We start from the raw sequence: 15,229 nt of genomic DNA on the forward strand, positions 1-15,229 counted from the left end.
CAGTCACCAGCAATAAGATGGCTAATTTAAAAACAAAGTTTATTAATTTGACTGATATATTATTGTTAAAAAAATTACATTGAGTAAAAGAAGCCAGACAAAAAAAGTGTATACTTGTTACATTATATAAAACTCTAGGAAACATAAACCCCAAGTGACAGAAAGCAGATTCATGGTTTCCTGGAGACTAGGAGTAGGGCAGTGGGAAGGAGGGATTTCAAAGGGGCAAGAGAAAACTTGGGGGGTGATGGATATTTTTTTAAAAAGTAAAAGAACCACTATTTTGATTTTGGTGATGTTTTCTTAGGTGTATGCAAAAATTGAACTTAGTACATGTACATTTGGAAAATATTCAGTTTATTGTATATCAATTACACCTTAATAAATCTGTTTAAAAAGTGTTATTTTAATCTGATTTTTAAAAATAATTAATGAGCATGAACATTTTTCACATGCTTAGTAATGAGTATACTCTTTATAATTTCTTTCATGTTCTCTACTAATTTTTCTACTTGCACCTTAGCAATTTTCTCCTGGATTTGTGAACTCTTTACATATTACGAAAATTCACTCTTAAGGTTCTCCAGATTTCTTCTCTCTCTAATTTGTCCTTCTTTTACAGCATGCTTTTGGGAGAACTAATTTATTTGTGCAAGATATTTTAACCAAGAGGATGTACTATAACCGTACACATCTCTCAACTACAGTGAATTGTTAACCACCTTTGCAATACAAACAAAAATCCTTTAAACAAAATTCATTTTAGAAAATGTCGGAGTGTTACAAACAAGGCCTTCAGAATTGGCACCTAAATCATATCTCACGTCTGCTTTGATGTTTTGGAGCTATCTTCTTAAATTACTATGATATACTAAACAGTGGAGAAGATGAAGGGCCTTTTTAAACAAAAACTATAGGACTCTCTGGGAGTCTAGCTGAGAGTCACTTTGCTTTACAATGGCGTACGAGGCAATAACCCTCCCCAACTCTCTTCCGCTCCTCTTCTGGCTGCTTACATAGGAAAACTAAAGGTGGTAATGCCACAGATGATCTCACGCTGGCATGACGTCAAGAACCTTCGACGTCAGAAGGCAGTTGCCATAGGGACCACTCGCCACCGACGGCAGAGTCGTGAAACCCCATCACCGCACTAGGTCTCTGTGTCGGCCTCTGCAGGGTCTGAACTGCTAAAGAAGCTTTAACCTTAAGGGGGCCTCAGGGAGAAAGGAGTCGCGCTGCTTGCCGCCGAGAGCCGCACCTCCGTGGCTCCGGATCCAGGGCCCCGGACTGTGGCGGCGATCGGCGGCTGTAGGAAGCGGGCGGCGGCGGGCGGCTCGCCCGGCCTCCCTCGCTCTGTGCGGGCTGGGAGAGGGGATCCGCCATATTGGAGCCGGAGCCGAAGGTGCCTTGCAGCCGCGGCGCGAGGCGGGTGGAGGTGGCGCTCCTGGCCTGGATCTGGGAGGAGTCGGCTGCGCCCGGGCCAGCAAGGCCGGGGAGTGAATGAGCCGCTCACGCTAGTATCCTCCCCGCCCACTAGCTCCACTTTCCGCCGCCGGGCCGGGCCGGGAGGGGACCGAGTCGGCCGTGGCGGCGACGGCAGCGGCAGCGGCAGCGGCAGCGGCAGCATGTTCTCCAAGAAGCCGCACGGGGACGTGAAGAAGTCTACCCAGAAGGTGTTGGACACCAAGAAGGACGCGCTCACTCGCCTCAAGCACCTGCGCATCGTCATCGGTGAGGAGCAAGGAGTGGCGGCGCCCAGAGGCCTGGCTGGTCTGGCCGGCCCGGCCGGCCTTCCCTCTCCGGGGAGCCCCTGGGGTTCTCCCTCCGGCCCTGGCACCGTGCGGGAGCCGCGGGCGAGGCGGCGCCTCTGAGGAGACGCGCGGGAGGGCGGATGATTTGGGGAAGGGAAAACTTGACCATTGGCAGACACTAATCACAAACACAGGGTTATCTAATTCTAAGTTGACAGTCCGAACTCATTTTTAAAAACTAGTGTGACTCCCAAAACTTAGATCTTTATTAGACTTTAGGGAAGCTTGGTGTTGTGGATAATGGTGTTTATAGGATGTTTGTCAAATAACTGCCGCCATCCCCACCCAAGTGAGAAGAAGAAAAACAAAACAAAAACTCTCGGACAATACAAACCTGATCTTTCAAGTTTCTTGGCAAATGAGGGCAAGGAGGAAGCTGTTATACCTCTTTGGGAAGTGGGTGGTTCCCAAAAAGCTTGTGTGAAAGAACCCCGCCCTTCTGCTAATGCACCTTGTTCATTACTACTGTCATTTAAAGGGACACCTATTATTAATTATTTAAAAAACAAGGTGGTTTATAGCATCCTTTGCTTCTCGAGAATTGTATAGTATTGTATTTTTATTTAATTATTATTTTCTTACTGTTTGCCTCGTCTGTTTAGCTGGCAGACCGAACAATGCTCTGAGTTGTGGATACAGTGTTAAAGGAACCGTTTTTGGATATTCGGTCATTTCGTAAGCTGATGTGGGCTATAATAATACTTATGGAACATCTGCTCCAGTACTTGGATCTTTATAGATGAAATTTGAGGTGAAAAGGAAAGTTATTTGGCCTGCGTTGACGGAGAGTTAATGGCAGAACTGAATGTAGAACCCAGATACTTGAATCCTAGTTCATTGTTTATTATCTCAAGCTCTCTTCCTAAAGTGTGTTTGTTTTGACAAGGGACAGTTATTCAGTGATAAAAGTAAGTCCCTTATTTGAAGTTTGTGTTTATATTGTTTACTCAGACCACTGGAATACCACCAATAATGCCCAACGTTTATATGGTTTACAAAATGATTTCAAATAAAGTATAACTAATTCTTAAAATAACTCTAGAGATAGGTTTTAATTATCCTCCATTTTTTTACAAATGAGAAAGCTGATATTTGAGAATGTTAAGTGGTCATCGCTTGGCATCCAGTTATCAGTAGGCAGAGGCAGAATTGGAGGCCAGATTTTGCCTCGTTTGTTTTCAACTCTAACTACATTTATGACAGCAAATCTTTATCACAAGTAAGTTGTATTTATTCGTGTGGAATATTAAGAAAGCAGTTAAATCCAGTTTAGTGATATAAACGTTTTCAAGAAAATATAAACCTTCTAAGTACAGTTGAGATTGTGATTTTTTAAATTTTCATTCTACTTGAGAGTTAAGTCATTGAAGAAAAGATTTGGCTGCGAGAATGAGACAGAAAAGGTTTATGTGTGATTATCAGAGATGTATCACAGGTAATGGCAGTTTGAAATTGAAGACAATGAATTTGACACCTGTTTAGGACAAACTGTAGGTTGGGTGATGGCAGAGTTATAAAGTTGAGTTCTGGTAGAGTATTGACATTTCCTCTATTAACTGCCATGGTTTTTTAGTTATAGAGTGGTGAAAGAATGGTTCACATTCTTTGCCGTAAAAATGTTTTCAGTTTGGGAGACATGGTCTAAAGAGGCCACACATGTCATATTTTGTAGGGCCTAGCATTGTTGGTTTGCAAATAAAAACTAAATAAAAATAAAATTGCATTTTGCTTTTTAGTAACTTTTGGGCTTTTAAAAAATTGAGCATATACTGTATATAACATTAAAATAGCCTTCAGAATCTTCAAATGAAGAACATTGTACTTTCAGATTCCCTGCCCTGTAAGTGGAGGAGGTCAGTACAAAGAGATTACTACAGTTATTTTAGAACAGTAGTTCTCAACCAGGGACAGTTTTGCCCTCTTGGGGATATTGGCAATATGTAGAGAACCTTGGTTGTCACACTGTGGGGAGGTGCTACTGGCATCTATGTGGGTAGCAGGAATGCTGCTAACCATCTTAGAATGCACAGATAAACCCTCATAACAGTTTTCTAGCTCTAAATGTCAGTAGTGCTGAGGTTTAGGAAGCTTGTCAAAATAAGAAGTAAAGGATGGACCTCCAAATGCTACCCTTGGTTCTAATATATTGATTGAATAAAATAATGTATATCTATAGGTAGTTGCACTCATAGTGTTTGAAATGTGATAAATGTAATTCCTAAGAAACTGAGTGGAAGAAAGTAGAATGTCAAAGGCCAGATGATGACTTACGAGTTCTCCCAATTAGGTACCTCATTTTGCAGATGGAGGAGCCACTTCAAATCTTTCTTGGATTTGAAGATTTCACATAAAGTAAATACTATGAGGAAACTAGTTTGCAAAGTAACTGGGCATTGCCAATTATACAGGATTTTGAATTTTTGGGCGTCCCATCTGAACTATGTATTTAACCCTTAAATTGAACTACCATTCATTCAGGGTATTTATAGGAGAATTCAGTGCATCCAATATATGAGAACATAATTTAAACATCCATTGTAAACCTTTTTCCTGGCATGTGTTCCTACTGTAGGACAATACCAGATGACTTTATAGAACTTGACTCTGAAGGATTTGGATTTAAATCTGCTGTGTTTATTGATTTTGCTGTATATTTGATTTGTGGGAGTTGGAAGTCAGAGTTCTTAAAAAACAGAAATAAAACCTTTTCTAGCTTTCCATATGAGCCTCCCTCCCCTCTTCTTTACAAGTAAAAGCCTTAAGGTAATGATATTAAGTTAATGTGTATAGTGGTTAACATAATGCTTGGCATATAGTGGATATTAACTAAATGTTGATTTTCTTTGGCAAGGTAACAGTTCAGTCTTCTTGATTTAGAAATAAAAAAATGAAAGCTTATTTAGCTAAGAAATATATTGATTATCATTGGGTCATTCTAATAGCGTTGTCGAGTTATAATTGACATACAGTAAGTTGCACATATTTAAAGCACATAGTTGAATAAGTTTTGATATGCATATACCTTGTGAAGCCATCATGGCAAGATAACAAATACATGTATAGCCTCCCAAAGTTTCTTTTTACCCTTTTGTAATCTCTTCCTCCACCCCTGCTTACACCCTCCTGGGCAACCACTGATCTGCTGCCATTCTAGATTAGTTCACATTATATATGTAATTATAAAGTATTTACTCTTTTTTGTTTGGTTTCTTTTACTCAGCCTTATTATTTTGAAATTCATGTTGTGTGGTGCGACAATAGTACATTACTTTTTTTGCTGAGTAGTATTCCATTGTATGGATATAGCACAATTTGATTATCCATTCACCTGTTGATGGACATTTCAGTTGTCAGTTTTGGGCTATTACAAATAAAGCTACTGTGAGGCTTTATTTAAACTCTGTTACTCTGTTTAAACATGTGCTTTTTTCTCTCTTGGATAAATACCTAGGAGTGGAATGGTTGAGTCATATGGCTGTTATGTGTTTAACTTTTTAAGAAACAAGTGTACTGTTTTTTACCATTCTCACTAGCATTACATAATAGTTCCAGTTCTTTCACAAATGCACCAGCACCACTAGGTATGGCCAGTCTTCTTAATTTCAGCCACTGTAATGGTTCATGTTTTTCATGTTGTATCTGTAAATTTGTCTAAGCCAAAGTCAGAAAGATTTTTTCCTATGCTTTTTTTCAGAAGTTTTATAATTTTAGGATCTATATTTAGGTTTATGACTTTGTAAATATGGTTTGAGATACGGATTGAAGTTTTTTTTCTTGCATATGGATATCCAATTGTTCCAGCACCATTTCTTGAAAAAGACTACCCTTTCTGCTGAATACTGAGTTGCCTTTGTACTTTTTCCATAACTCAGTTGTCTATATGTTTGAGTGCCTCTTTCTGTACTCTATGTTGTTTCAGTGATCTATTTGTCTGTGTTTGTGCCATTATTGCAGTTTTTCAGTTTGTTTTCACTGTAACTTCAAATAAATCTTGAAATCCTGTCCCTGTAACTTTGTTCTTCCTTTTCAAAAGTGTTTTGGGGGAAGAAGGAGGTTTGCCAGGTCATAACATTTCCATATGAGTTTTAAGATTAGCTTGTCAATTTCTAATAAATGAATAAGAAAATAAAATATACTCAGATTTTTGTTTTGATTGTAGCAAATCTGTAGGTTAATTTGGGAGAAATTGACAGTATTGAATTCTCTGACTCAAGAACAAGGTGTATATCTCCATTTATATAGGGTTTTAATTTCTGTAGCAGTATTTTGAATTTTTTAATGTACAGGTTTTACACATCTTTTGTCAGTATGATGTTTTTTGCTTTTGATGCTTTTTATAAATGGTATGTTTATATCAATTTCTGACTGTTCACTGCTAGTGTAAGGAAATGCAGTTGACTTTGTGTATTGAACTTAAATTCTGAAACCTTACTAAACTCACTGATTCTGTTGATTTTGTAGAATCCGTTTACATATGCCATCTCATTGTCTGTGCTTAAAGACGGTTTCACTCCTTCCTTTCTGATTTGGATGACTTTATTTCTTTTTCTGGCCTGAATGAACTCACTAGAACCTTTAGTACAGTGTAGAATAGAAGTGGTGAGAGTGTACATCCTTGTCTTGTTCTTGATCGTAAGGGGAAAGCAAGCAATTTTTTTTTGTGTGTGTGTGACCATGTGCTATGTTAACTGTAGGTTTTCCATAGATACCCTTTATCCTTTTGAGAAAGTTTCATTCTGTTCATAGTTGGCTGAAACTTTTCGTCAGGACTGGATGTTGGATTTGTCAAATGCTTTTTCTGCTTTTATTGAGATGAGCAAATGTTTTTTTTTTCTTTTTTCAGTTGTCAATATAATGAATTTTAATTTTTTCAGTTGTTAATATAATGAATAGTCCTTGATTTTCAAATGTTAAATGAACTCTGTGGTTCAGGGTTTAAACCTCAGTTAATCGTGTATTGTCATATTTACATATTCTTGGATTTGATATGCTGAGAGTTTGTTCACAGTTTTTGTATGTCTCTTCATGAGGGATATTCTTCTATATTTTTCTTGTAATAATCTTTATTTAGATACCAAGTGGTATTAGCCTCATAGCATTAATTGAGAAGTATTCCTTTCTTTTCAGTTTTCTGGAAGTGTCCATGTAGAATTGCTATTATTAGTTTTTCCTTAAATGTTTGGTAGAATTCACTGTGAAGCCATCGGGATCTGGAATTTTCTTTGAGGGAAGGTTTTTAACTACTGTAATAGATTCTGGTTATCTACTTATTCTTGAGTGAACAGTGGTAGTTTGTGTCTTTCAAGAAACTTCCTCATTTCATGTAAATTGTCATATTCTAGATATAAAATTGTTCATAGTACTCCCTTTTTTTTCTTTTCATATCTGTAGAATATGTGGTGATGTTGTCCCTCTCATTCCTGATATTGGTTGTCTTTTCCAGATCAGTCTGAGTAGGGGCCTGTCACTTCTGTTGCTGAAAGAACCAGCTTGTGGCTTTATTGATTTTCTCAGTTTTACTGTTTTAATTTCATTGATATCTGCTTTGATTGTTATTGTTTACTTCTTTGTACTTTTAGTTTAAATTGCTCTTTTTCTAGTTTCTTAAATTATAAATTGTTACTGATTTGAGAGCTTTTTCCTTTCTACTACTATAGACGTTTGGTGATACAATTTTCCTCTAAGTAGCATCCCTCAAATTAAGCTATTTTGTATTTTCAGTTTCTTAGTTCTAAAATACATTCTAACATCCATTTTGATTTCTTCTTTGATCCATTGCTTATTTACAAGTTCTTAGCTTCAAATACTTGTGAATTATTCATATATCCTTCTGTTACTGATTTCTAATTTAATTCTGTTATAGTCACAGAACATGTTTATGTCTGAATTCTTTAAAATTTATTGAAATATTGAAATTTGATAGTCCAGAATATGTTCTAACTTGATAGATGCTCCACATGCACATGGACAAGTTGTTTGATAGTGTTATTCAAGTCTTCTGTATCCTTGTTGAATTTCTATTTGTTTTTATCAATTATTGAGAGAGAGGGGCTAAAGTTTCTGACTATAATTGTGGGTTTGTCTATTTCTTTTTGCAGTTTTATCATTTTGCTTCTTGTATTTTGAAGCTCTGTTGTTAGGTTCATAAACATTTAGGATTATTATTTCCTCTTGTTAAATTGATTCCTTTATCCTTATGAAATGATCTCTTTATTCCTGATTATAGTCTTTGCTCTGAAATCTGTTTGTAGTAATGTAATCACTTCTGCCTTTACTGACTATTATTAGTGGGGCATATATTTTCCTGTCTTTTAAATCTATTTGTATCTTTTTGTTTAAAGTAGATTTCTTATTGGCAGCATTATGGTTGAATCTTAACTTTTAAAATCTAATCTAATAACTTTAGCCTTTTAATTGAGATGTTCGATGATGTAAATATTTGATCTTATTTACTTTTCTCTGCTTAAAGTTAGTTTAGTTTACTCTAAACTGTCTATAAAAATGAATTCACTTGATACTTGAATATCTTTAAGATTTATATGCAAAATAATTAAAATACATGATATTAGACTCATATTCTGTAATTTGCATATACTCTTTAATTTATATTCTTTAATTTGAATCTTACTGATTTTAAAAATTAATATGACCTCATTGAAATACTTCATGTATTTATGAAGTGATTTACTAAGCAGATTATGTAAATAATTACTGATTAATTTGCTTAGTAAAACAAGTTGTTTCAAATACTGTAAGCCATCTTTGCATTAAAAATTCTTTTATTAAGGAATTTATTGCTTTAAAGGATTTTATGAGGTTTATAGGACTGAATAAAATGTGGAGTAGAACAATTAATGATAAAAACAAACAACTGAATAGCCACTAAAAAAAGGAAACATAATCAGGTTCTAGAGATGAACAATTACAGTTATGTGGCATTGAATGTGGTTCTTAGATTTCCTGGCAGCTAAAGTGAAAAAATAAACATGTTGGATTACAAGTTTTCTGTGTCTTAGAAAAGAAAGCATACTTTTTTAAAAACATTTTTAAAAATTTGGTCACAATTTATGTGTATATGTGTGTGTGTTCATGACATGTCCTTTCTTTTGGAAGGATCCATATGATAGAAATAGACCTTGGTGAAAAGTAGGAAAAAAGGTGTTTTCTATGTTTGTTAGGCATATTCCATATTCTTTCTATAGCAAATGTCTACACAGTGTAAATTGTCTGTCTGTCTGTCTTTTTTCTTCTATTTCTGTGAATGGCATCACCACACTTAAACTTATTAAGATATGAAACTTTGATCTTTGACAATGTGATAGAGAAAGATAAATGGATCTGTGTCCCACAAATACTTAGCACTCTGAGTGTCCCAACATAAGTTTGTCTTTGACAAACACACTGTCTTTAACTTCTTGTTACTCTTCTCCGATACTTAACATTTCAGCATTGTTAAGCCAGAAATCACTTTCTGTGACGCCTGTGCATTTGCTAATGGTATTTGTTGTACCATACTACCGTCCCATCACCATTACCTGGAAGATTCTACTTCAAATACAAAATTTGTGCATAGCTTGGGCAAAGGCTTCCCTATCAGATAAGTATAGGAGCTTTTCCTAACTGTACTGTTTACCTTTAGTAATTTGATTATTTTATTACACTGTAATTACTAATTTGTGTGCCTGTATCTTAAAACCTTTCTGAGGGCAGAGGTATGTCTTCTCATCTTCATATTCCTAGACTCAGCACAGTGTCTGAATACAATAGATGCTCAGTAAACATTATGTATGTAGTTCATGAATGACTGTATGAGGTATGAGGAGAGCAAAGTTGCTCTTTTGTGAGCAATTTCCTTTCTATTGACAATGCTAGAAAATAAATTTTAAAGTCAATATTCTGATCAGAAAGAAGTCTTGGGCTCTTCAGTACCTGTGCAAAAAATTGGTTCAGATTCTAAAATCTGCCCTATGTAAAATAGAAAAATAAAAACCAAAACCAGGGCATTAAGTGAAAAATGTTTATGGCATATGGCAGAGGTTATCAGATAATCCCCCCCCTCATTACTGAAATCATCATGGACTTTATGTAGCATCTTATTTCTAGAAAACTTCAATCTGATATCTGAACATACTAGCTTTAAAGTGTACTCCCTTGCCCCCCATATTTAGCAGAATAAACTGGTCTATAGATAGATACAGTGGAGAAGGCCATGTGAAGACAACAGAACACCAAGTGTGTGGCTTTGATTTGTCACAGCACTGTAATCACGGGCTCTTGGTTTTCAAGGCTGCTGTGCAGCTGGGGAGAGGGTTATGGGAATAGGAGGAGTTTGAAATGCCACATAGTTCACTATTCATATTGAGATTCATCCATTTTTCTTGAAAAAATGCTCCTAATTGTCACAAGCATTTAATTTCCAGGTTTGTGAAAAAAATTGAGTTTTACTGTTTCTGCTTTTGTTTAAATCTCTTTTATGGAGGAGAAGATTTTTGGAGTTCCTTATTCCACCAACCCACTGATATTACCTATTTCCAACCTGCTTTTCCTTTTCTTACATTTTTTTATTGAGGTACATATAATAAAACGTCCAAATCTTAATGTACAGCTTAGTGAATTTTGACTTGTGTATATACTCACATAACCATCACCCAGATCAGGATACCAAACATACTAATTTTTCTCCTTCACCTGTTTCACCCATTCCCCCAGCACCCCTGCAATGGCAACCATCAGTCAGTTGTTTGTATCACCTGCTTTTTAAACTATAAATATTTATTAACAGTCTTAAATTTCATTAAAATGTTCTTTCCGTTTCATCTTCGACATTGTCTTTTATTTTACTTACTCCTTGCTAGTGAACTTTTACACTAGTAGTTTTATTTATTTTTGTTTTAACAGTCAGTGCTCAAATTTACCCATACATTTTACATATTACAGTTTCTCTGCTCATGTTTGCTCCTTGTTTTTCACTCTCCTATTTGAGTTTATTTCTCTTCTTTCAGAAATATATCTTTTGTAGCTCTGTGAGTGAGGTTATTTGAATGTTGAACTCTGTTAGAAATTGCCTTTACTGTATGTTCATGTTATTGAACAGCAGTGTAGCTGAGTATAGAACTTTAAATTGGCTGCTATTTTCTCTTAATTCTTTAAATATAGAATTGCATTGTCTTCCTGTTTCTATTGGGCTGAGAGAAGTCTCCTTTTAGTTTTGGTATTTCTACATAGGTAACTTTTGTTGGTTTTTAGTATTTCCATTTTGGTTTTGATGTTAGGATGTGTCCATGTGTGGATTTGTGTTCATCCTGCTTGGGACTCAATAAGCCTTTTCAGCCTCAAGATTAATTTATATATTTCACCAACTTTAGGTTTTCAGATATTGTTTTTTTGAATATTGCTTCTATTTTCTCTTTGTTACCAGAACTTCTCAGGTAGTCTGTTATCTTTGTCTTAAATTTTCCATCTTGTATTCTTCTGTTTTACATTCTGAGTAGTAGGTTCAGTTCTGTCTTCCTATTTAGTATTTTCATTTTCTTCCCGTCATCCTTTCTTCTCTTCCTCCCTTTTCCCAATTACTTCTCCCTTTCCCACATACCCCTCTCCTTTTTTAAAGCCTGATGATACATTACTTATACTTTATCCCACCTGTTTGTTTTTACTCCCTCCTTTTTCTTTATCCATTTTGTTTCGTCCCCTAATTTCCTACACTAATACATTTTATGAATTGGTGATCAAAATGTTTTTTGAAAGAATTCTTATTTGTTGATTATCATAAATAGATACAGAGTAAAAACAAATTAGCCTTATTTTGATCCAGTATTTTTTATTAGGACGTATGTCTTTTCTAGACTTTTTAACATGCTATATAGAAAGGAAATTAAGAGAACTATTTTGGCTCCTAAATTATATCACAGAATCTTGAGTTGACTCATTTTTTATTTTGTTTTGTTTTCCTTTTATATTTTCCTTTGTTTATTTTTTTGTTTTCCTTTATTTTTTGTTTTCCTTTGTTATTGTTCTCATTTTCTTCTTACCCCTTGGACATTAGTTATGTTTGAAACATTATTTCAGGAAATTTAGAGGTAATTATAGCAGCCTATTTCATTCTACTTTTATAGTTCTTTGTTACTTTGTGGGAAAAATAAGATATATTTCCTGTTTATCTCATTGTAAATGTTTTTATTCTGATAGTCTATAAAATATGTTTAGTATTTGGTGACTGTTACTCTTTTCTTATTATACAGGTAATAGGTAAATAGCTAGGGTTTTTTCTGTTTTTCTTATAGATGTATTACATTGGAGGCTGAATAACAGAGAGGTTAAGAGCTTGGGTACAGATCCTGGCTGTGTAAGGTTTAAATCCCTGACTCTGCTTCCTACTAGCCAAATTACTTAAACTGTGTGCCTGTTTCCTCATCTATAAAATAGGAATAGTAGTAGTACTTACTTCATAGTGTTGCTTGAAGATTATATAAATTAATTTCTGTAAAGCACTTAGAATAGTGTCTAGCATATAGAAACATTCAGTTTGCATTAGTCATCATTATTTTTTTCTATTTCTGTAAAAGGTCACACAGGTAGTATTTCAGGTAGAAATGGAATTTGGGCGTGCTGATTCCAGTCTAGAAGAAGCAATGCTGTTTTGCCTGTCAGGTTATGCAGTTTTTTCCAATATAAAAATGTGTAAGCTACAAAATAAATACAGTAAAATAAGATAATTAATTTTATTAGTAATAGAACACATTTGAGTATATATTCAGCACTGTGCTAGGTTTTAGGAATACTAAGGTAGACACAGTTTTTTTTCTAAAGAAGCTGTAGATCAGTCCTGGAAAAAAAAAGACAAGAAAACACTTGAAGCATAGTTATTTCCGTAAGAGAGAAATGTAGGGAATCCAAGGGAATAGAGAAGAGAGGGCATCTATCCCTTTGGGAGGGCAGAGCAAAAGGGAAACAGTTTTGGAAAATTCCGTAGTTGAGATATCACTAAGGACTTACAGTTGACTCTTGAATAATGTGGGGGGTGGGGGTTAGGATTACCAACTCCCACCATGAGTTGAAAACCCACATATAACTTTTGAATCTCCCAAAACTTAACTACTAATGTTCTACTGTTCACTGGAAGCCTTACCAATAACATAAACAGTTAATTAACACATACTTTGTATGTTACATACTGTATTTTTAAAATGAAGAATTAGAGAAAGAAAATTCTTCTTCGAATTGTTGCAAATCTCCAAAAAAATCTTCCAATATATTTTATAATTCCAGTATATTCCAATCTTTGTTCAAGGATCAACTGTATTGTGAATATTCATAGGAAAAAATGATACAGTTTAAGGTGCTATCTAAATTGTTATTTAACTTTATTCCAGAATCTTCCACTGAGCCTTAGCATATTCCAAGAAATTAATTGATGTTTACCTTTAACTTGTGTTTATTCACAATTTATAATTAATTCTTCAAAAATTTTTGATTTTTCAGTTGTCTTTTCAAATTTATTTTTTATTACAAAATACATGCTTTTTGTAAATAAGTTTGGATAATAGGAAGTATATGAAGTAAGGGTTCTCCATTTCCTTCTTACTCTCCCTGAAAATAAACCAGACAACAAAATTGCTTAATACATGCTTACCTACATAGATAACCTTGCTTTGAATAACAAATCCTGACTCCTTGGTTCGCATTCAAGACATTTTAGAACATACCCTAAGGCTTTTAAAATTTTATTTTTATCAAAATGTTCTAAGCTCTAGCCAAAAATAAATGCCTTTAATATATCCTATCATGCTTCATGCTTTACTCTCCATGTCTTTGTTTATGCCTAGAAGGCCCCTCCCATTCAGCCCCACCAGTTCATGCCCAAAGTTCTTCCTGTCCTTAAGAGCCATTTCACATATATCCTCTGTCAGTCTTTACTTCTTGCCTTACTACCTTCACCCCTCATTGAGCTTCGAAAGTAATTTTGTGGTTCTAAACTGCCATTATACTTTGACACTTCACTTTCAGTAGCTAACGCTTCCTGCTGTGCATACAGTTACATGTTTAGTTTTGCATGTCCTGGACTATACTGACAGTTCTTTTAGGAGAGTGTTACCTGTGTTTGAACTTTGTAATAATGAAGTGCCTGTTTATAAAGCCTGTTGTTAGGTACCCATTTGCTGACTAAATGTATTTTAGACATGATATGTTATTACTTTAGAAGTACTGATTTGGGGAGAAGTTAGGAGAGCTTACTTGTGAATTGAAAGTAGAACTTGACTTCTTTCTTTGCTTTGGTTAATTTCACATGAATTTAAATCTCTCTGAGATATTGTTTTCTTTTACGAAACAGATTATGATAATCTGGTTTAACTAGTTTTTAAAATTAAAATGAAAATATTTCAAAACTAATGTTGTGAGAACCAGGATATAGATATATAAATACCTATGCCAAATGCTATAATAGGATAGACTTTTAGGAACAGTTTTTTTGGTCTGTTTTGAAGGAAACTTGCCACTGTGACTATTTGCTGAATATTGTTTAACATGTTAAGTGATAGTAATCACTAAAAACTCTTTTCATTTATTTTTCAGAGAATGCAGAATCTATCGATCTTAAACAGTTTTTTGACCAACATTTTTCACATATATATTATGTGTTCTTTGAGAATTTTGTGACTATTGAAGCTAGTCTTAAACAGAAAGGTAAGATCCCGGCTTCAAGTAATTGTTACATTCATTAAAAAAGAGATTCTTGGACATTGGAAATTCAGTATTGGTTCACCTTCTGTCAGACAGCTTTTAGATTGCCCTCTCATACTATGGGTTAATAGTACCATCCTTGTTACTTTGATGTAGCTTAGAAGATTTGCTTTTTCCCTGGTTGGGTTTACCTGTTTCCTTACCTTCTTTGCTCTGCCCTAAGTGCATATGTCAGGTTTGAGCAATCATTCTCTTATTTCCATTTTCAGAGCTCATTTAAAGTTTTCCACAATATATCTAATTTGTTTTTAGATATAAATATGTAGACTCTAAACTTAATTATTGGAAAAGACTAGAAAGAGATGCTACCATATTGTCTAATGTGGAACAATATATTTTAAACATTTTATTAAAGAGTCACTGAGAAAAACTGCTTGAAATGTTTTAAGCTTTTTAGGTGGTGGTTCACAATAAAGTTAACAACAAATGTTTAAATTTTATTTTTGTAAAAATGTTTTAGGTCACAAATCTCAGAGGGAGGAATTAGATGCTATACTTTTTATTTTTGAGGTAAGTACCTATTAATTTTTTTTTTTTAACCAAAATAATTCTTGGAACATACAAAGAACTATATTGAAACTATAAACTTAAAATAAAACACTGAATCTGCCATGCTTTCCAAGAACTGAATCACATATTTAACTTAAAAATATACCCAGCTTAATTAATTTTTGAGA

At 34.6% G+C, this 15,229-nt stretch overlaps 1 protein-coding gene across 5 annotated transcripts in view; it reads left to right on the top strand.

Moving 5' to 3' along the window:
* Window positions 1-773: 773 nt before the first annotated feature.
* RALGAPA1 (Ral GTPase activating protein catalytic subunit alpha 1) overlaps window positions 774-15,229 on the top strand; it is a 272,386-nt gene continuing 257,930 nt past the window's right edge. The window contains exons 1-4 of one of the 5 annotated variants that reach the window (XM_057488494.1): window positions 774-1,402; window positions 1,538-1,731; window positions 14,385-14,495; window positions 15,013-15,062. In XM_057488494.1, the coding sequence (XP_057344477.1) occupies window positions 1,626-1,731; window positions 14,385-14,495; window positions 15,013-15,062 (267 nt within the window). In that variant the 5' untranslated portion in view covers window positions 774-1,402; window positions 1,538-1,625. Of the gene's footprint in view, window positions 1,732-14,384; window positions 14,496-15,012; window positions 15,063-15,229 lie in introns of all 5 variants that reach the window. The other 4 variants (XM_036881215.2, XM_057488495.1, XM_057488496.1 and 1 more) reach the window with 4 other exon arrangements.

The sequence above is a fragment of the Manis pentadactyla genome, chromosome 11 (assembly GCF_030020395.1).
Source record: "Manis pentadactyla isolate mManPen7 chromosome 11, mManPen7.hap1, whole genome shotgun sequence".
Lineage (NCBI taxonomy): Eukaryota > Metazoa > Chordata > Mammalia > Pholidota > Manidae > Manis > Manis pentadactyla.